Here is a 19,601-nt window from a genome sequence, read left to right on the forward strand (position 1 = left end):
GGACGGGAATGGGTCGACGGCATAGCGAGACAGACTATGAATGAGGGAGCACGGAGTAGCGTAATCCTTAGCAACAGTATTTTGAATTTGTGTCGTGCTTGAATTGACCTGCACAGACTGCCATTGAACCTTCGGGCCGGGCCGGGTTCATCTTTTTGACTAGTACTTTATGTCGTTGGGCATTACAGAATGCATCTAGGCCCTTTTTTTGTCTTCGCAGCAAGATACACTGCCATACAGAGAATGAATTTTTTTTCTCCCCTATAGTCTTTACTGCCCTGGAGGTACCCGCTTCTCTTGAATAGCTTGTACCTGGACTTAGACACAGCCCTGGAGTAATCCAAGGGCGTTAGAGTCCAATACCGTAAAGTTCACAAAGGGATTAAAAAGTGTCTCCTGCATAAGAACAAACGACCTCCCGTTTATCGTACTTAACGAGCTGAGATACCTTTCCTTAGAAGCCTACTAATGCCCGACCGAGTCTGGCAGGGGGGCGAGTGGAAGACTTACATTCCAGTTATACCAGACGCCCTCTGGCCTCGATAGACGAAGTTGTTCGGGTTGACCTCGATCTTGGGAAGATCCCCCCTTCCACTGCGGGGAATCCTAATCAAGCAAACTAAACATATCATGGCCCCGGGAGTAGTTTTGACTATGAAAAACAGAGCAAATAATAAGAGCCTGGTTGGTGGAAAATACCCGGTGGCCACTTCCCCGCTTCGACCTGTGCTAGAATGCGGAGATTACAGGGGATATTTTATCCATTCTGCAGGTAAACTGTAACTCGGTGCTTGGCAGGCGTAATTGAAACTCGAGGCTATATAGGTACTGACGCGCACCACGCCACATTACCTCGAGTGACTTTCAGCTTCCATTTATAGGAGGTATTCAATTCGACATCCACTGGAGGATTTTGACTCTCCACGCAGAGTGCATTATATCCCGGCCGTCATGAGAGTGCCCGTTCTTTTTCTCGCTGCCACAGCGACCACCTTCGGACTCTCTACTGGCAGGGCCTTGAGATCATCGTCTCCAGCAACCTACGGAACTACAGAGGACGACAATTATATTCTAAAGACCGGCTATTTGATAGGAAATGGCAAGCTCGGAGGTAATACTCTACCGAGTCTGGACACTCTGGCTAAGCATATACTGACCATTGATGCTGTAGTCATCCCGTTCGGGCCTCCAGGTGCTGAAAAGCTCAACCTGAATGTCGACAGTCTATGGTCTGGGGGACCTTTCGAGGTACAGAACTACACTGGCGGAAACCCTTCATCCCCAGTGTACAGCGCGCTCCCTAGAATCCGAGAGAGGATTTTCCAGAATGGAACTGGTGGTTAGTTAAGTTCACTCTGGACCCCTTTGACTATCATAGATCATACTAAGTAAGAGCTGATTTCACAGATATGCCAGAACTACTCGGCACCGGGGACCATTACGGCTCCAATCGCGTGCTGGGGAACATAACTATCTCTCTCGACGGAGTTGGTTCTTATTCAAATTACCAGAGAACACTTGATCTATCGGACGGTGTCCACCGGACTACTTTCACGGTCAGTAACGGCACTGGCACCGGCACCGGCAATAACCATGGCTCCACCGACTTCGAGGCCTCTGTTTTCTGCTCGTACCCGGCTCAAGTGTGCGTCTATCATCTAAAGTCAAATGATCGTCTGCCAGATGTGACGATCAATGTTGAGAATCTCCTGGTTGAGGAGAGTCTCCTGGAGTCATCTTGCGATAGCGAGAGGGCCGCTTTTTGGCACTTTGGCGTTACGCAAGCTGGTCCGCCTGAAGGCATGAAATATGCTGCACTTGTCGAAGTAGTGGATGCTAATCTTGCAACGGCTGCTTGTTCAAGAGAAGGAGTTCTTCAGGTTGCTTCTGAAGGGAAAGAGCTCACGCTCATCATCAGCGCAGCGACAAGCTATGACCAGAAAGCTGGAAATGCGGAGAGCGGCTGGTCGTTTAAGGGGGAAGACCCTGGACCTATCGTCGATGCCAGTGTGTCAGCTGCTAGCTCAAGAGGTTATAAAGGTCTTCTTGGCCGTCATGTCAAAGACTACAAAAACCTAATGGGCGATTTCTCACTCAACCTACCAGACCCAACAAACTCCCCAAGCAAAGACACCGCCGAGCTAATCGAAACCTATTCTTACAACTCCGAAATTAGCAACGGAAACCCATACCTCGAGGCCCTCCTCTTCGATTACGCCCGACACCTCCTACTCAGCTCCTCCAGGCCCAACTCGCTCCCCGCAAACCTTCAAGGCCGGTGGACCGAGTCGCTCTCCCCGGCATGGAGCGCCGACTACCACGCCAACATCAACCTGCAGATGAATTACTGGGTAGCGGATCAGACCGGGCTGGCGGAGACACAGCATGCCCTGTGGAATTATATAGCTGATACGTGGGTTCCGCGAGGCACGGAGACAGCTCGACTGCTGTATAACGCGAGCGGCTGGGTCGTGCATAATGAGATGAATGTTTTTGGGTTCACGGCTATGAAGGAGGATGCGGGGTGGGCGAATTGTAAGTCTTAATTTACTTTATACCATACTCGGTAAAAATAACTAGCTAATGACTGAGATAGATCCAGCAGCAGCCGCATGGATGATGCTGCACGTCTGGGACAACTTTGAATACACGCAAGACAAAGCCTGGCTCGAGGCACAGGGCTACCCACTCCTGAAAGGCGTAGCAGAGTTCTGGCTCTCCTCTCTACAAGAAGACAGGTTCTACAATGACGGCTCTCTCGTCGTAAACCCCTGCAATAGCCCGGAGACCGGACCGACAACGTTCGGCTGCACGCACTACCAGCAGCTCATTCACCAAGTCTTTGAATCTGTTCTCGCCGCCCAAAAGGTCATACAGGAGAGTGACATGCAGTTCACCAACACCATAACCTCAGCCCTCACCCGTCTAGACAAAGGCCTACACATTTCCACCTGGGGCGGCCTAAAGGAATGGAAACTCCCAGAAAGCTACGGATATGACAACAAAAGCACCCATCGCCACCTATCTCATCTAGTCGGGTGGTATCCAGGCTCCTCGATTGCGTCATCCGGCCACGGGTACACGAACAGAACAATCCAGAACGCGATTCGAGAAACGCTAATATCCCGTGGTATGGGCAACGCCGCGGATGCCAACGCAGGGTGGGCGAAGGTCTGGCGCGCGGCGTGCTGGGCGCGCCTGAATGACTCGGCCATGGCGTATGACGAGCTGCGGTATGCGATTGATGAGAACTTTGTGGGGAATGGGCTGAGCATGTATTCGGGAACCAGTCCGCCGTTTCAGATCGATGCGAATTTTGGGTTTGCAGGCGCGGTGTTGGCGATGTTGGTTGTGGATCTACCAGTTGCGGGTCCGGTTGGATCTGGATCCAGATCTGGGTCTGATGCTGACGGGAATTCTACTGTGGAGAGGACGGTCGTGCTGGGCCCTGCGATACCGTCTGCTTGGGGGAATGGGAGTGTCAAGGGGCTTAGACTTAGGGGTGGTGGGAGAGTGGACTTTGGCTGGGATGCGGCGGGCGTTGTTGATTGGGTCAACATCCGATCTAGAGGCAAGGGGACGCAGAAGGTTCGGCTGGTTAATGTGGAGGGGGGGCTTCTTGCTGAGTTGTAGGTCTTTAGTAGAGAGTGGAGGAGACATAAATCGCTGGGCATCAAATTAAGCCTAATGCCATTCATACAATACCAGTGTACGGGATGGAGGCATAGAGAACAAAAGTTGACGATCTCGTTGGGAATCAATCAATCAAGACGCGAGAGAAATTTGATCTAGCAAGAAACAGGTAGTTCAAAAGTTACGGAGAGAATAATATGGATAGCTGTATAAAAACCTTAGTTGGCACCCTTTTCACGCCCCCATGTAGATAAAGGGGGCCCAAGACAGAACGTCATTACCTCGGGCAGCTCGTTTAGTACTCCTGCGTTTTTGAAGTGCTCCATGGAGTGCGTAAGCAATACTCTGAGCAGGTTACGTGTTATCAGCTTCTGGTTACAGGGGGTGTGGATAAGTTTAGTGAGCCGGAGGCTACGGAGACGCCTGGTGGTGCGGCGGCGGGGTTTGCAGGGCCTGTGCAGGCGATGATTACTGCTGCGCCGGTTTTGGCGGCTGGTGTTGTTGCGCTTCTTTGATGGGATACTTATGATGCTGACTGGGCTGGGCCCTGGGGACGGATAGTGAGTGGAAATTATATCTTTAATGTGATGTTCGTTCTTTTATATGGTTTTGATATACCTGCTAAAGATATTTGGTAATACCCGCCTCCAAGAAACTGGGATAATTCCCCTTTTCGTCGTTTAAATCCATGGCCTCATCCTCTCTGCCAATGCTGTCGTTCTTCTAGGCTAGTGCGTTATTGAAATAGTACTATGTATCGGTCGATGTATCCGCAGTTAAGAAGGCTGAGCGAGGCATGGTTCGGTTGGAATGAAACCAATTCCAAAAAAAGGGAAAAAATATATGTTGAGACAACTCATTAAGTTTGTTAAATAATTGCTCGCTGAGGTTGAGCGGCTATGAGACAAAACCTAAAAGACAGATGCGTTTTCATCTGGCACTGTAAAGGACTGAAACAAAGAGTCAAAAAACGTCATATCTAAACCCTGCAACGTCCAGTCGTCTGCCCTTGTTGACCTGGGATACGCATACCACGGCTGCACCTGCAAGTCGGAACCCGTGATCCCGAATAAACCAGGCTGAGGATGGATATCCATATCGGATCCCACCACTTCGCCTGATTCAGGGGTCTGAAGCTGACCAACTCCCCGGCCAGCCGTCTCTCCTGTTTCCTTTTCCTTCGTGATAGGCCCACCAGGGACGATTTTAACGAAACCAAAGTAAGGTATACAGAAGCGAAGCCCCTTATTACCAGGAGGCGGCCCGTTCTCCAATTCCTGTGCGACCATATCCGGGCTCCCTATACTCTGCGTGCTGTACGCTCGCCCCCTAGCAGCCTCAGCCTCGATAGCCAGCAAACGCGAAATCAAATCGGCCGAGTTGGCGATGATGCGGTCCTGGCTTATCCAAGCGATTTTATGAAGGTTGTCGACTGCCGTCTGGACCAGTGCGCGGTCGCTTTGCCGCTGGTGCGCGAGGGGGTTGAAGCCGCAGGTGAGATCGTGGTTGCGCGCGTGTTGCCGGAGATGTGCGATCAGGAGGAGGAGTGCGGAGGAGAGAGTAAAGAAGTCGACCACGCGGCAGGAGTGTGCAACTCGGTTGGAGCTGCGGAGGGCTGCGTAGCGCGTGAGGATCTCGCGTGAGGCATTAGTGCAGGATGTTTGGGAGTACTCGTGGAGTTGCGGCTGGTCGGTGTTGGCGAACCGTAGGGCGAACGGGAGATGAAGTTGATTAATGAGACCGTAGTGATAGATCTGAGTGAGGAGGCGCAAGATGTCCCAGTGGACAGTGACTGGATTGCTATGGTTGTCGGCGCTTGGCTGGCCTACCGAGTCGGGCACCACCCACCATCCAGCAGGCATCGTGTCGGCTGCTTTCTGAAGATCGTAGTCAACTTCCCGGATTGTGTCTAGATCTGCCAGATCTGTTTCATTGCGCTCCAGAATACGAGAGGCGATGACGCAGTGCAAGCGTTCCAGCCGACCCAGCGGTGTATCAGTGGCGAGGGCTCCTTCGGCGGCCATAGACCGATCCATCGAGCCCTGGGGCAAGCCCATCATAAGACCCATAAAGCGATCGATGTAGATAATGCGATACCACAGAAATGAGGTATCGACTTTGCGACAAGGGTCAAGGTAGCGCACCGGGCCGTGGCCGGGACGATGGATTCCCATGACCTGCGCTAGGGACATGGCTTTGCGAAAGGCAATCCAGGCAGCGCGGAAATTGCCGCAGTTTGCATGATAACTTCCCTCTATCATCACGCATTGAAGGCCTTCCACTGTTCCAAGGAGCTCATCGCGACTGGTCAACAAGCGGATTGCGGTCTCCACCAACCGTTTCGTCATGGGTTGCGGTGCATCCGATAGTGCAGTGAGCTGTTTCCCGGATCTTTTGAAGTCTAGCGACTGGAAGATCATCGCAATCCGAAGCATGTATTTTGCGATAAGAACCGGATGGGTTTCGGCGCTCGGTGTTTCAAGCAGCGCGGCGGTTTCATCGAGACCCTTTTTCTCGATGTCAGAATAGGGGACAGTGATGAACGCGTCGAACGTTATTGGAACGTCAGCGCTCAATTTGCGTAGCACTTGGATATCCTCATAAAGCGGGAGACTGGCGTATAGTTCCTCAGAGACTGGCGTTTGATGCTGCGACGTCTGAGCATGGCCAGGAGCCGAAAGAGGGACAGTGCGAGGTGGGACATGCGTATGCGTACTCCTCGTGCGCGCGGTCGGGTTATGACTGATTGCTGACCCGCTTACGGCTGGACTACTGGGGCCCAGGTCCCTTATTCTGGGACTCGCAGGTGCCCGGGGAGCACTCAGGATGTCTTGATCACCCTCATCTGGTAGATCTTGGGTGATGCATTTGGTGCCGCGGCGCTGGCAGGCACGACAGACAGACTCGGGGCTGTCGACGAGACTACATCGCACCTTTCTGCGCCTGCATTCCCAGCAACTGGCTGTTCCTTTGCGAATCTTCCGTCGCTTTGTGGACGACTCCGAGGTTGGATGAGACATGATCTGGTGTCTGAATGTCAGCTTGGTCGAGGCCAGCTTCGTCCGAGCTTCTTTGCCCGAGATCTGCTTAGTCATCCCCGGTCAAAAAGCACTGCTGCAGGCCCACACTCGGACGAATGCTCGGCATCACTAGGAGAATGAACCCAAGATAGCGAAAGCTGACACCAGCTTTACCCCCGAAGCCCAGCGAAATACGACGCAAATGGTGGATCTGTAAGTCGATGCCTTATTTTGCTTGGGAGTTTGCTGAAAGCGGCATGGGCGGTGCTGGGCGGCTCGGACGAGTTGGTAAGCCCTAACCCGTCCTTCGTCCGAATACGACCAACGCTGCTCGGAGGTGGGCTGAATGGTGGGAATCTATATAAATGACCCCCGAGAACCATCCAGTATCCAATTCTCACTACATTCCACAAGCAGTACTCACTTCCCCATATCCTCGTTTACCATCGCTAACATGTCCGACTCAACAATCGTCCTCATCACCGGCGTCGCCCGAGGTAGGTCTTACCTACGTACCCGTCGCCTTCGCGAGCACTTCTAACCCAGAATCAACAGGAATCGGCAAAGCTCTTGTCGAAGCATACCTCTCCCGCCCCAACCACACTGTCATCGGCACAGTCCGCGACACGACCTCTCCCTCGCTCGAGACCCTAAACAACCACCAACCCGCCCCAGGCTCGCGCCTCCTCCTCTTCACCCTCGAAAGCACCAACGCAGAGGACTACCCCAAACTCACAGCCTCAATTACCGCTGCTGGGATAACACACCTCGACATCGTGATTCCCAATGCGGGGCTCGCGTACCCCGGCGGGAGCCCGGCGACCGTTGCGATCAAAGACGTGATGAATGTTTTCGACGTCAATGCCATTGGGACGTTGCGGTTATTCCAGGCAACGAGGGGTTTGCTAGAGGCTTCGCAGGGGAGCCCGAAATGGGCGTCCATGAGCTCGGGGGCTGGGTCGATTGGTGGGTGTGCGGAGTACGGAACATCGATCGTTACGCCTTATGCGTTGAGTAAAGCGGGTATGAACTGGATTACTGTGTATGGCGTCCCCTATTGTCCGACAGTGCCAAATGCTGATTATGACCAGAGGAATCCATGCGTCTGAGAAGTGGTTGGTTGCCTTTTCGATTCATCCTGGGTGAGTATTCCTCTTCCCTTCGAGCTTCCCTCGGAGCCCTTGAGCTTCTCCCAGAGACCTTGGGGCACTTTTACCAGCATATTAAGAAGGGTCGCATGCACAGCCTCGTCCAGACAGAGATGGGAAATAAAGGCGCTCAGCTGATGGGCATGGAGGAGGCGCCTAATACAGTCGAGGAGGCAATCACCAAGACCATAGCAACGGTGAGTTATCCAACCCACATTCACATTATTCTTGTGCTCAGAAAGCCGCTTACGGGAGTCGGGGGATAGATTGACGGTGCGACGCGCGAGAAAACGTCCGGGAAGTACCTGAACATCATTGATGGGACGGAACTTCCTTGGTGATTGACTACGAAAGAGTACATAGAGGGGCGGTGGAATAATGTCGTTTGACTGCTGAATAAATGTACCGCCGTATTTCTGATGTATATAAGCAATTATGAGAACCATGTGTTTGCTCAAGTCATTGCTGGGCTGCAAGCCATCCTGCCACGAGCCGACCTGGACCGGCCGAGGCTTCGACCAGGCTCACTTCGAGGACGTCCAATCACATTGTCCAATGCAGGGGCAGTCCGATTGGCAACCATGCCGTGCCTGCGTCTGGGGTAGCATCACGAGAACAAATAGGATCTAGGCTGTCGCGCAGCATTCATGCCAAGGGTCCGCCGTAACCACCCTTCACTTGGAATGCAAACCGGCATATCAACCACACAATATTCCCAGCGGCTTTCCACGGCATTTGCCATGCGGGTTTCCGATCTCATCACATCTCCTGAACGGAAAAGGGCTGTTGTTGCAAGGGAACCATAACTAGGATGAGCGTCGGTAGATAAGAGGCAATGCCCAGGAATACACCGGGGTATTTCGATTTCATAATCCTACTCTTCGAATCAGGATAATTTCCCGGCCCAGCCGAGAAAGCACTTCTCAAAACGAAACAATATAAAAAGCTTGATAGGAAAGCGAAAACGAAGCCAAATCGAGACCAGCCCCCACCGAAAGCACCGCGTACACAAATCAACCATACCAAGACCAAGACCAAGTGAAATCCCAGCCAAATTCACTCAACCACAAAAAGCGCCCCTCTTTCAAATTCATCACGGCTCTCCTCGCCTGGCTTCCGCTCCTCCCCCTAGCCATGTCAATGGCGGCAGTGGACCCAGCGCTCTTCATCCGCCCGCTCACATGCGCCCAACTCAACCAACTGAACACAAAGCTCGACTCCCTAATCCAGTATCCGTTCCCCTCTACAATCCCCAAGGAAAAGGCCTACGCCGTGGCCTCATTCACGCACGCGTATAAAGTCCTTGTCAATACTATACAGGTTGATCGCGCGGGGTGTGTTCCTGCCGATGTTGGGATGGATATGAATGAGGGGATGGGGTTCAACATGAGCATGTTCGAGAACGGCCGTCAGGACAACCAGAAGATGGGCAACGCTAAACGCCAGGGTGATGCCGTGACCAGTATCCTCTGCGTGATTGTTGATACGATTCTTGGTGATAATGGCGGCGAGGCGATTCCCACTAGCTCCCCTACTCCTAATGGTGGTGGTGGTGCGGCTGGGGCTAGGATGCCATTGCTGCCTATTACGGTGACAGTTTCGGTTTCGAAGCCGCCGGGCGGAGCAATGCCTATGGAGACTGCATCTGGATTGGGACGGACCGTCAAGCGCCAGAATAATAATGGTGATGAGGGCATTGTCGAAGATTTGGTGGAGCTTGTGGGGACGATCATCCAGTTGCTTCTGGGGTGTGCAGTTGGGGATGATAGTGGCAGTGGCAATAGCAATGGAGGAGCGTGATGTGACAGCTGCGTTTGTCAGGCGGTCTCATGGTCGGGGTTGAGGGGGATATAGGGAGGTGCAGCCTTCGATACTGCCCTTATGGGTGGGCAGGTAGTATTTGAGGTGTGGACAGACTGAAGCAGGCATACCATGATTGCTGAGTTTTTTTCTGTCTATGGAAAATCAAGTTGGAAAAGTGTCTAGTTAAGAGACTCTAAAATTGTAGAAGTAAAGTAATACCACTCCAACGGCCCCGAGGAGTGAGAAGTAAAACAAAAGAAGAAAAGGAAGAAAAAGGTAGGTGACCGAAGTATCCTTTCCAACCTCTAAGATCCTACCTGAGGATAACAAACCAAGGAGTGAAGAAGAAAGATCCCACCGAAACAAATCAATCTAACAAATCTGCACCCACTCATCCAAATCCATATTCTTGATCAGCGTCGAAAAGCTCCCTTCCCCCTCATACCCACTACAAACACTCTCCTTCTTCATCCCCGAAACCTCCATTTCATCATTAACATCGTCCCCCTTCGGATACTCAATCTGGAAGACGGCCTTGCCCGCATCCACGAACGGCATGTAGACATCGCATTCATCGTACACGCTACACTGCTCATTGACGCTGAACTGCATGTTCTCCAGAACACGCGGGATAATAGCACCCGCGTTCTTCAGACCGATGGCTAGACCGCGCGCGTGCGCTTCACCCGCGAGCCAGTTCATGAAGTCGACCGTGTCGTCCTCTGTCAGTCCGAGCCCGCCTTCCTCATTCCCGTACGCATCGACGTTATCCGGGTCCACGGCGTCGCAGCCCTTCTGCTTCGCGATATCAAGCCGCTTCCTCATGATGGACCGAACATTCTCCGAGCGCAGGTCAACCCATTTCTCACCATCCCAGTCGTCAAGGTCCGAGCCGAGATCCGCGTCATCGAACTGGTCTGCATCCTCGCGCCAGTCTTCGCGGGTGCCGGCGGAGAAATAGCAGATGACTCTGCGGCCGGCGTTGTGAAGTGATGTTATTGTGGACGTCGGGTTCTCGAAGACGTCGATATCGTAGATTGAGGCGGTGGGGTTGGAGAGGGAGGATGCGGGGACGGCGCCGTGAAGGATGATTTGCCAGGTTGCGCCGATGGTGGGTTGCCAGATTTCGGTGGTGGTGTTGGGGTTGATCGAGGTTCCGTTGATGCGCCGGTGTGCGGAGAGAGGGAAACCCAAGGGATGGGCATTTGATAGGGCTGCGAGGGCCAGGATAAAAGTGAAGGCTGATTGCATGGTTATGGTCCAGCTGGTGGAGGGGCTCATGGTGATGGCCAAATGGTCAAATGGTCAAATTGTGAAGGAGTGAAATGAGAAAGGTGGATGGTATAGTCAGCGCTGCTGACTGAGTAAAGTTCAAGTAAAAGGAGTGTAGAGAAGGAGAGGACGTCTGCGCAGCAGACTACAATAAGAATGAAGAAAAGGAGTGACTGAGAAGATGCACTGAGCTTGAAGGTAGACGGACTTTGAGTGAATGTGAATGAAACCGACCAGTACGGCCATTTTATAGTCGTTCACAAGCGATGCAGAATTGTGAATGTACAGATTTCTCTACAGGAAATACTTCAAAGCCATAATTCGTCAATCTGAGATCAGCAATGAATGGGACCGTCCTGCAATCTCAGCAATTGGAGGCTATTGGGTGCCTTTCGCCATGTTCCGCTGTGGCGCTCACCCGTGTGCTGAAGAATCAAGGCCAGATTTCTCGGCCGTCAGGGAGCAGTGTAGAGATTCGGAAGAATGAGCAAAGGCCTGCGTGTGGCTGGTTTCGAGCGAGGGATCTGTTTGTCCGACATGACCATTGAGCGGCTCTTTTTCGTATAGCAAGCGGCAAGGTGAAACCGTGCCACATGGTATTAATGCGCTACCCTGGTGATATCACAAAAAGCGGCAAATGAAGCTGGAATGAAACGGCACTCAAGGATTCCGGCGAATTAGAAAGATGCTAAGAAACAGAGTCACCGCAGCCGCCAGGGATTTGACCACAGCCCTATACCATGACACGACTATTAGTTTGCCCCGCAGACGCCGATTCGCTCGATCTGGGCCTGAGAGCGACAGATCACATCGCACTTAGATTAAGGGTCCTCCGATCAAAGAACTTCATATTGGCGCGTGCCCTGAAGGATGCATTCGATTTGCAATTTCCGCTGCCAAGCGGCCTGGGCGAGGTAGGTAGGGCTGGAGCCCGGTAATTATTCAACAGTGGACGGGCTCTATTCAGCCAGCATTTCATGATCAAATTTGCATAGACGAGACCCATCAAAGAGCCCAGATAGAGAACAAACAAACTTGTGTGCCGAAGACCATCGGGACACAGGGATCTGGTTTCAGGCTCCAGAGTGGCTCCGTCTGCCTCATGGCCAACCCGGAAAAGGGAGACGATTTGCCATTTTCGGTGGTAGCACTTGTCAGGGTACATGGCCTAGTCGACTGAGCTCAGCCTGCAGTACTCAGAACAGACTTGAGTTCAATGGAGGGGGCCTGACCCCCGTTGACCGGACTTCAACACACCGTGGACGTCGGAGCGTCTCATATGATGAGTGGACTTCCACCAATATCCAGCTTGCTTATTTGCCACAGAATGCAGTCCACGCACCCTGAATCCGAGAAAAGACATTTAGGCATCCTGGAATCTTCCGGCTTGGATATGTCTGAGAAAAGGTTTAGAAGAAGTCCGGCTATTCTCCCAATGGTATCCAATTCCGGCCCATCATAACGGTAGACTCTGTTACCCCTGACTCTGAGCTTGAGTAACGAGCTTTTACTACCATCTTCCACAATGTCGCCGCTGATCTTCGCCATTTCCTCTGAGCATTCGTGTCTCGGACACGGAAAACACGCAAGCCCACGCCCTAAGCAAATGAAGTGAACGAGATCACGGGGGCCGCAATGGATTCGAGATGGTCTCTCTGAGCTATGCTGCGGTTTCGCGGAGAGGACGTAAGCGACACGTAGCGCGTCAACCGATTCAGTGACCGCCATGGATGCAGTGTTCATCAGAGGCATTCTAGCTGCCGCTTCCCTGGCTGACGATGGATACGTGTAGCGGTCACTGTGATCAATCACTGCCCCAAACGTTCGCTGATTCCTTCCAAGGTGCCCAGGGACGACATGAACCAGTCCAACAAGTTCCCGGTCCAAGCTCAATTCACAGAGTACGTCAAAATACGCACAAACGCCCCCGAAGCTTAATGCACTCGAGCCATATACTACCTTCTCCGAGCGCTGTCCAGTAAATAGAGTCATCGCATTTACAAGTCAGGCAGTTGGTGCCCTGTCGATAGACCCAAGCAGCGCTTTGGGACTTTCTCCACCTCTGCAAATCCCAGAAATCTGCCCGACGCCTGGGAGACGAGGACCAACCTCCCCAAGACTCGACAAATGTAGAGTCCTGATTCCGCTCCTTGTTGGAAGGAGGCCTGGCGCTATTTCGAGGCCTGATAGTAGCTCAGAGAGCCTCAAGATTGTGTCTAGGATTTCGACGAGGCAATATGTACGTCGCCGGGGACGCTCTTTCCCTAAACAATTTCTTCCACATAGACATTCATGCTCGAGACGCCGTCGCTGCTCTTCGTACTGAGTTAGTGCGTCTTTGAAGCTAAATTCGGCGCTGCTTCTCATGGCGTTCTCACATGAGCCTATCTCAGGGAACCACTTCAATGTATTCTGGACAAACCCACGTCCATAGCTTCCCGCGAGATAGCTGCTGTGCCTGGACAGCGCCGCAGCGCTTATACCAGGCTCAGTACGCACGATGCCCTCATAGATTCGGGCAGCATTCCCGATCACTGTGCCGACCGCCGTAGAAAATGCCAATAGATCGCAAAAGTCCTGTCCGAAGGTCGATCGGAGACACTCACCCCATTCCAACCGTCCAGTCACCGTCATTTCCATGCGGCGGACAAATCCATAGATCCCACGTAGGAAATACGTTTCGCTCGACAAACCGATGCCATTGTCTTTCTTGCCGTTTCCGGTCAGTATCAAAACTTGAGCATCATCCACTCGTGCAGAATCGCAGTGTCGCACATCGCCCACCGCGTCCTGAATCGCGACAGGCAAGTCAAACAGCCACTTCGCAACCGCAGCGACCCATCCAGCGGCAAATGTATTGCCTACAACCGTGATCTTCATCACCTCGCCTTTTGCGACTCGCGAGAGCGCAACAATCACATTATTGATATCCCGCACCTGCGGGTAATCCCCAAGATTGGCTCTTACGGCTTGCGAAGGGACTGTTTCGACCAGTAACCGCATGAACCCCTCTACCAGGATCGGGAACTTTGTTGTCGAGAAGCACTTGCCACAGGCCCGGATGAACATGGGCCATTCATTGACCGACGGAGTCATATCGTCCGGCGGATGATGGCACGCAATAAGGTCGTGAAGGACCCCCGCCGAGTACTCCTCTGAGAAACACTCGGACAAACATGCGCAGTAGGCGAGTAAGCTTCGCCATTCATCTCGCATGCCAAGCGTACGTATAAAGCTACGTACTCCAAACCCCAAACCAAAGCATGTCGCCGAAGCCCGAATAGCATCTTAGCCGTGATAACGCGTCTTGGATGTTTCTGTGTCCTTGCGGGGAAATCTGAAGTTTCTTTGCCACGATTCCGCCCACGGCCAGTGTGTAGGGATCGACGCCTGCGGCTGAGCAACGGTTGAGAATTCCAAGGGATACGGACACGGTCTTGTCAGCGAGGCTGACCCAGTCGATTGTCCCTTGCGTGGAAAAGCCGCTAGGAATAAGCGATGAATCCATATTAGCTGGTCAATATCTCCGACCTTGCAACCCGTCTACGCTACGGGTTTTGATCAAGAGGATTACCACCTCAGCTCGAAGGACAGAGAGGGGTCTCCGGATTGTTGCTGAGCTGAGATAACCGCACATGGACGTGGCACCAGTGAGAAAAGGTCAATAAATATACATATTAAGCATCGAATGACAGGGATGAATGGCCAAATGACCTGCAGCTGACATAACGACAGCCTTATAGGTGAGCGTGGCCCTGGGCCATCGTCCTGATCGTGAAGTCGGTGTAGTCCAGGATCGTCAATAGACCTGACTGGCTTGATAACAACTAGTCGACAATTTACAATGGATGGGATGGAATGGATGAAAACGAGCGACGAAATGCTACGCGGAGTTGAGGACTTTTTCGGCAAGTCCAGTCCACACCCCAATTCCAAACAGCAGGCGCGACCGCTTCTGCCATGTTGTTCTCAGAGCTAGAGAGCGGTCGCTTTGTCCTGAACATCAAGTATTACTTTCATGATCACTCAAAGCCATCTGGTGTTCGGTCTCTGCCACAAAAGGGACGACTTATGATGCCGCTAGTCTAGGTAGCCCTAACTCTTCAGCAAACCCATCTTCTCAGTCAGGCAGACGGTTGAACGGAATCCCCGACCGAGGATACTTGACCAACGCTCCTGCATGTTATGGAGTATTGACAAGCAGAAGTGGCGGGATATACTGTGTGTCGGTTGGTCTGGATTCGTTGCTTGCTGCACGATGTTTAAGAGCGCATGTTTCAGCATCACCGCGAATTGTTGAGACGGCAAAGGGAAGGTTCGACTTATTACCTAGACATATCAATCCATTTGAAAACCGTTAGGAGCACTTCTGAGTGTGGTTCGCCAGCACGGGATCTTGGACGGAAATGCAGACATTCAGCTACAGTGCCCGAAGGGTCCCTTTGTCTATCAGGCGTAACATAGAGTACTTTTGTGAATTTATCTAGAAGCGAGTTTAGGATTCAACAAATGACAAATTAAATAACAAAAGAAAGAGAATCAACGTAGTTTCACCCGGCCTTACAGTTGAATTGCGCTCAATGCTGTCCAAATCGCGGGCCCTGCCGCCGAGTTGTTCCGCTGTGACTTTGCGTGGGCGTGGGTATAGAACAACACTACCAAACACCCAGCGCCCTGCATGCAGCATAAACACCAGAGCACTAGTAATCAACGTGCCAAGCTCGAGAGTGCAAAACTTAACAATTGGCATCTCAAGCTGGCTCTTCAGGATACTGATCGGCCGACTAAGCATAATGTCGCTCACCTGTCTGTCTAAACTCAGGTGAGGGACAAGGCGGGCCAGGAATTCGTGGATGTTGAGATACCTTTCTTCTTCCTTGGAGGAGTTCCAGTCGTCACTTTTCCCCCCCTTTTTTTCCCTTCTGAGTAGAGGATTCCAACAATAATCTCTTGCTGGGCGGTCCAGGTAAGGAACACCGAATTGATGACTTGTTTCCCATCCCTCGGACCAAAAATTTGAAACATCCATGGCTTGCATTTCCATCTGGCCCTCCTCTCCCCAGAGTTGGATCTGAACTGTTGACATCGTGTTGATCATTAAAGTAGGCTAGGCTGAAGACTTTTCAAATGACGTTGTTGATCGCCTGCAATCACAACTGACAGAAGAGCAGGACGAGGTCTTAGCTGATTGATCACCTCCGGTTGTCTCTGAGAAGAAAGAAATCCCATATAACAAAGATTCAAGGAGATAAAACAGATTTGTGCACCTAGTGAAAGAAAGTAACCTTGACAGCCGTAACAAGTATCACTTTCCAAGGATATTCCCCGGGCTGAGGACACTGCATCCATAATATCTTGCTAGGCCTGCATTGCGTCGATACTCTTCCAGGGGGGTTTTGCAGCGCGGAGCATCACCAAATGTATGTAGTGCCAAAGGAATGAAACTTTCTCTCAAAGAGCCTTTCATGGCGGCAAGGCCATCCACATGATAAAAGAGAGATCCTTGGAGGAAGTTATACAGAACAGCTGAAAAGAAGCTCCGCGATGAATGCAATGTAGACACGGAAAAAGGAAATCGAGGAAGGACTAGCAGCAACTGGCGTCGACCTAGCCCAGTCATACACAATCTCTACAAAAACGGGCCTATACTCTCGTGAGTGGTCACTGTAAGGAGAGTAGCCCGACTAAAATGAAAATATATGCGGGCTAGATTATCGAGAAAAATCAATCAGCAAAGTGCAGATTGTAAATATATATCAAGCGACGGCGGCGCATACATCACATGGTGATCCAACTCCAACGACAGGCGATACCGCACCACGGATCTCCAACTAATCGCAAGATCCTGAGATGACAAGTTTCACGGAGTATGTATAGAATAATATAGCTCTGAAAAGTAGTCAGTATACTCCGCAAACTAGATCAGAATGTGGCAGTGCAGGGTCCTCTTGGCAAGGTACACGGCCCACCCCAACCCCACCCTTACGTAGCTGTCGCCACTCCCTCGACATCCTGTTTCAGGCTGCTCTTTTGTTCCTGAATTCTGTGTAAACTCTCGACCCTCAATCTCCAAGAGCTCTCGGTAATCACATGGATGGCAGACCCTCAACCCCCCCAAGGAATCCCCGACGAGGATCTCTGGCGACTAATCCGGCGTTTCGATAAAGTACACTCCCCAAGAAGAATCCTTATCCGTACTACGAACTGTCCTAACACATCGCATCTCAGCAAGTCTCCCACGTCCAAGCCATCCCAAAAAGCAACGTCCAAGCGCTCGACCTCAATCGCGCGCCCGCGGAACAATTCCCCGCGGCCAAGCTGCAAAAGACCATCGAGCGCTTCTACGTCTCCGTCGTGGTGAAATGCGGTCTGTTGCTTAACCATGTTAACCAGTTGAGGTCTTGGAGGGAGCCGCGTCGGACGGGGGCGTTTGGTGCTGTATGTTACCTATCTGCCCACCTATCCTATCCTGATATCACAGGACGATGGAGTCTCGGCTGACAGTAGGACAGGTCTATCTCATCGCGTGGCTCTGCGACCTTCTCATCCCGACTATCACAGCCTCGTTCATGGCTATGATTTTTGTACCGCCTGCTCGGACGTTTCTTTTTCCGCCTCTTCCTAAGACAGTCACTGAGAGTGGGTCTAAAAAAGAGGAAACTAAGCCTGTTCATACGACGTCGGAGGTGAATAGCGAGGAAGCTGACCAAGAGGCTAGTGCCTTTGTCGGTGGACTGACGACGACGATTGCAGAGGGTGCCGACGAGCCCGTGCAGGCTGAGACGGCGGAACTGGGTGATATTGAAGTCCCCGGCGATGGCACCGACGAGGCTGGGAAACCGAAAACCTCGCCGGCAATTAGCGTTACTATGAAGGTGCTTAGCGATATTACAGATCTTTCTGAGAGGGTGTCAAAGTATGCAACCTCACGCCTCTAGTCGGATCGTCTCGTCAAAGACACCTAGCTGACCTTCATAGCCTCCTCGCCCCCTCCCCCCCATTCAGCCTCCTCGGGCCCCGATTCCAAGTCGCCATGATCCTAATCTCCGTAATCCTGGTGTCAATGGCTCTATCCAGCAACATGATCGTCAAAACCATCTCTCTCACAATCGGTCTAATCTTCTTCGGCGACCCGGTCCTCAGCCGCGGCATGGCATTCCTGAACGAGAAAATTCCCAACTGGAAAGAATACCTCGACATCGAGAAGACACTGCTCAAGGGCGTCCCGACAAATGCCCAGCTAACGCTTACTCTCCTGCGCATGGGCGAACTCAACGGTAGCCCGCTGCCCGTCCCGCCTCCGCCGGGGATTTACAAGAATGAATACCCGAGCCAATGGCAGCTCTGGCGACGGAAGACAAAGTCAATTAAAGACACCGAGTCAGAGGTCCTCGAGCAAGACAACGAGAATAACAACGGCGACAATGACAAAGACAGCACATCCCTAGCCTCAACATCCCAAACCGACCTCTCCTCTCCTTCTTCAGCATCCGGGAAAAACAAAGTCAAAGCAAAAGGCAAGAAATGGCTCCGCGTGCTGCGCTTCGCGCGCCGCGCAATCACAACCGCCCTAAAGGGTCAAGTCGCGTATAACCGCGCCCTGGGCCTCGCAGGCGCCGGGTCAAAGTTCTATGCGAAGGGCCTGATATCTGCTGTTCTGGAAAGGAATATTAATCTGCTTATGCCGCCGCCTTCACTAAGTCAGGGACCGCATACCTTTGAAGCAAAGTTTGAGCGGAAAAGGGGGACTGCTGTTATTGATTCTTCACCTTCCCCTTTTTCTGCAAGTACGGATGAGGAAGATGGGACAGGTCCAATCCTCTACTTCACCAGTCGCTCCGCAGCAAAACTCGACATGGATGACTTGCGCGTTGACGCGCAGAAGACCGACTCGGTTATGTTCCGCATTCCGATTGCGAGTATCACTGAGCTCAGGAAGACGGAGGGGCTGGGCTGGAAGGGGAAACTGATTGTGCAGCTTGCGGGAGGTGAGGAGGCGGGTAATGAAGGATTGGTTGTGAGGGGTGGGAAGGAGGGTGAGGAGCAGACGTTCCATCTTACGGATATACAGGGGCGGAATCAGTTGTTTAATCGGCTTGTTGCGGGGGGTGTGCAGTGTTGGGAGATGTACTAGAGAGATGGGATCCCCCCGGGGGCCCAGTTAATTTGGTACTGTATTGTGGGGTAATTAATCCTACTCTGTACGTAGTAGACAAACGATCTTTAATGTCTTGAATCTGCCATTTGGCCGTGGCCCAGCATGGAAAGCAATGTCCCTGGTTTCTTCCTTTGTTTTCTCCCGAAGAAGAGTCTCCGAATCTCGTCTCCTAATTCACCGGTCTCGCCGGCCCAGGCCCCCGCGTCGTCCTGAATGGGCACATCGACGTGTTCCCCCTCGACAAGGACACCCTCGACAAATGGACACGCGATCCCTGCTCTGGGGATGTCGATGCCCACGAACCAGTTCACGGGCGCGGCGTAGTCGACATGAAATCCGGGACTGCGAGTCTGGTTCTCTCATATGCGGCGTTGTATGCTGTCGGAACACCTAAGGGGGAGTGTTGCGCTGTGCGCGGTCTCTGATGAGGAGACGGGTGGTCGATTCGGGACGCAGTGTCTTCTCAATCTGGATAAGGGACGGTGGGGTGGCGATGTCATGCTTAGTAGTGAGCCGTCTGGGGGGACGATTCGGTTTACTGAGAAGGGGACACTGAGGCTACGGGGA

At 52.2% G+C, this 19,601-nt stretch overlaps 7 protein-coding genes across 7 annotated transcripts; 3 read left to right on the plus strand and 4 right to left on the minus strand.

The window, feature by feature from the left end:
* Nucleotides 1-842: 842 nt before the first annotated feature.
* BDV17DRAFT_297926 (glycoside hydrolase family 95 protein) lies at nt 843-3,633 on the plus strand (the record flags this gene model as incomplete). The annotated part of the gene is made up of 4 exons (XM_073763581.1): nt 843-1,111; nt 1,172-1,339; nt 1,408-2,535; nt 2,597-3,633. The coding sequence occupies exons 1-4, from the start codon at nt 952-954 to the stop codon at nt 3,631-3,633; spliced, it is 2,493 nt and encodes an 830-aa protein (XP_073616544.1). The 5' UTR covers nt 843-951.
* Nucleotides 3,634-4,364: 731 nt separating this feature from the next.
* Nucleotides 4,365-6,653, minus strand: BDV17DRAFT_297928 (uncharacterized protein; the record flags this gene model as incomplete). The annotated part of the gene is made up of 1 exon (XM_073763582.1): nt 4,365-6,653. The coding sequence occupies one exon, from the start codon at nt 6,651-6,653 to the stop codon at nt 4,545-4,547; it is 2,109 nt and encodes a 702-aa protein (XP_073616545.1). The 3' UTR covers nt 4,365-4,544.
* Nucleotides 6,654-6,810: 157 nt separating this feature from the next.
* BDV17DRAFT_260799 (uncharacterized protein) lies at nt 6,811-8,325 on the plus strand. Its single transcript, XM_073757592.1, has 7 exons — nt 6,811-6,866; nt 6,915-6,941; nt 7,011-7,150; nt 7,209-7,695; nt 7,745-7,795; nt 7,899-7,998; nt 8,068-8,325. Exons 1-7 carry the CDS (start codon nt 6,856-6,858, stop codon nt 8,140-8,142), a joined length of 891 nt encoding a protein of 296 aa, XP_073616546.1. The 5' UTR covers nt 6,811-6,855; the 3' UTR covers nt 8,143-8,325.
* A 1,651-nt stretch (nt 8,326-9,976) lies between these two features.
* Nucleotides 9,977-10,855, minus strand: BDV17DRAFT_281190 (endo alpha-1,4 polygalactosaminidase; the record flags this gene model as incomplete). The annotated part of the gene is made up of 1 exon (XM_073759986.1): nt 9,977-10,855. One exon carries the CDS (start codon nt 10,853-10,855, stop codon nt 9,977-9,979), a length of 879 nt encoding a protein of 292 aa, XP_073616547.1.
* A 1,012-nt stretch (nt 10,856-11,867) lies between these two features.
* BDV17DRAFT_260802 (uncharacterized protein) lies at nt 11,868-12,733 on the minus strand. The gene has a single exon (XM_073757593.1). It carries the CDS (start codon nt 12,626-12,628, stop codon nt 12,152-12,154), a length of 477 nt encoding a protein of 158 aa, XP_073616548.1. The 5' UTR covers nt 12,629-12,733; the 3' UTR covers nt 11,868-12,151.
* A 147-nt stretch (nt 12,734-12,880) lies between these two features.
* On the minus strand, nt 12,881-14,092 carry BDV17DRAFT_290421 (uncharacterized protein; the record flags this gene model as incomplete). The annotated part of the gene is made up of 1 exon (XM_073761905.1): nt 12,881-14,092. One exon carries the CDS (start codon nt 14,090-14,092, stop codon nt 12,881-12,883), a length of 1,212 nt encoding a protein of 403 aa, XP_073616549.1.
* A 2,833-nt stretch (nt 14,093-16,925) lies between these two features.
* Nucleotides 16,926-19,520, plus strand: BDV17DRAFT_260806 (uncharacterized protein). The gene is made up of 4 exons (XM_073757594.1): nt 16,926-17,042; nt 17,105-17,314; nt 17,389-17,792; nt 17,855-19,520. The coding sequence occupies exons 1-4, from the start codon at nt 16,971-16,973 to the stop codon at nt 19,008-19,010; spliced, it is 1,842 nt and encodes a 613-aa protein (XP_073616550.1). The 5' UTR covers nt 16,926-16,970; the 3' UTR covers nt 19,011-19,520.
* The last annotated feature ends 81 nt before the right edge of the window (nt 19,521-19,601 follow it).

Source organism: Aspergillus undulatus (assembly GCF_047715775.1).
Source record: "Aspergillus undulatus strain CBS 261.88 unplaced genomic scaffold BDV17scaffold_18, whole genome shotgun sequence".
NCBI classification, from domain to species: Eukaryota; Fungi; Ascomycota; class Eurotiomycetes; order Eurotiales; family Aspergillaceae; genus Aspergillus; species Aspergillus undulatus.

Excerpts from the sequence above, each read along its gene's own strand:
- BDV17DRAFT_260799 (XM_073757592.1), top strand. Across the intron at positions 6,942-7,010 it reads TGGGCGGCTCGGACGAGTTG|CTATATAAATGACCCCCGAG; the intron begins GTAAGCCCTAAC and ends AATGGTGGGAAT. Across the intron at positions 7,796-7,898 it reads GCCTTTTCGATTCATCCTGG|CCTCGTCCAGACAGAGATGG; the intron begins GTGAGTATTCCT and ends TCGCATGCACAG.
- BDV17DRAFT_260802 (XM_073757593.1), bottom strand. The coding sequence starts at position 12,628 with ATGCCTCTGATGAACACTGCATCCATGGCGGTCACTGAATCGGTTGAC.
- BDV17DRAFT_260806 (XM_073757594.1), top strand. The coding sequence starts at position 16,971 with ATGGCAGACCCTCAACCCCCCCAAGGAATCCCCGACGAGGATCTCTGG. Across the intron at positions 17,043-17,104 it reads TAATCCGGCGTTTCGATAAA|CAAGTCTCCCACGTCCAAGC; the intron begins GTACACTCCCCA and ends ATCGCATCTCAG. Across the intron at positions 17,315-17,388 it reads GGACGGGGGCGTTTGGTGCT|GTCTATCTCATCGCGTGGCT; the intron begins GTATGTTACCTA and ends ACAGTAGGACAG.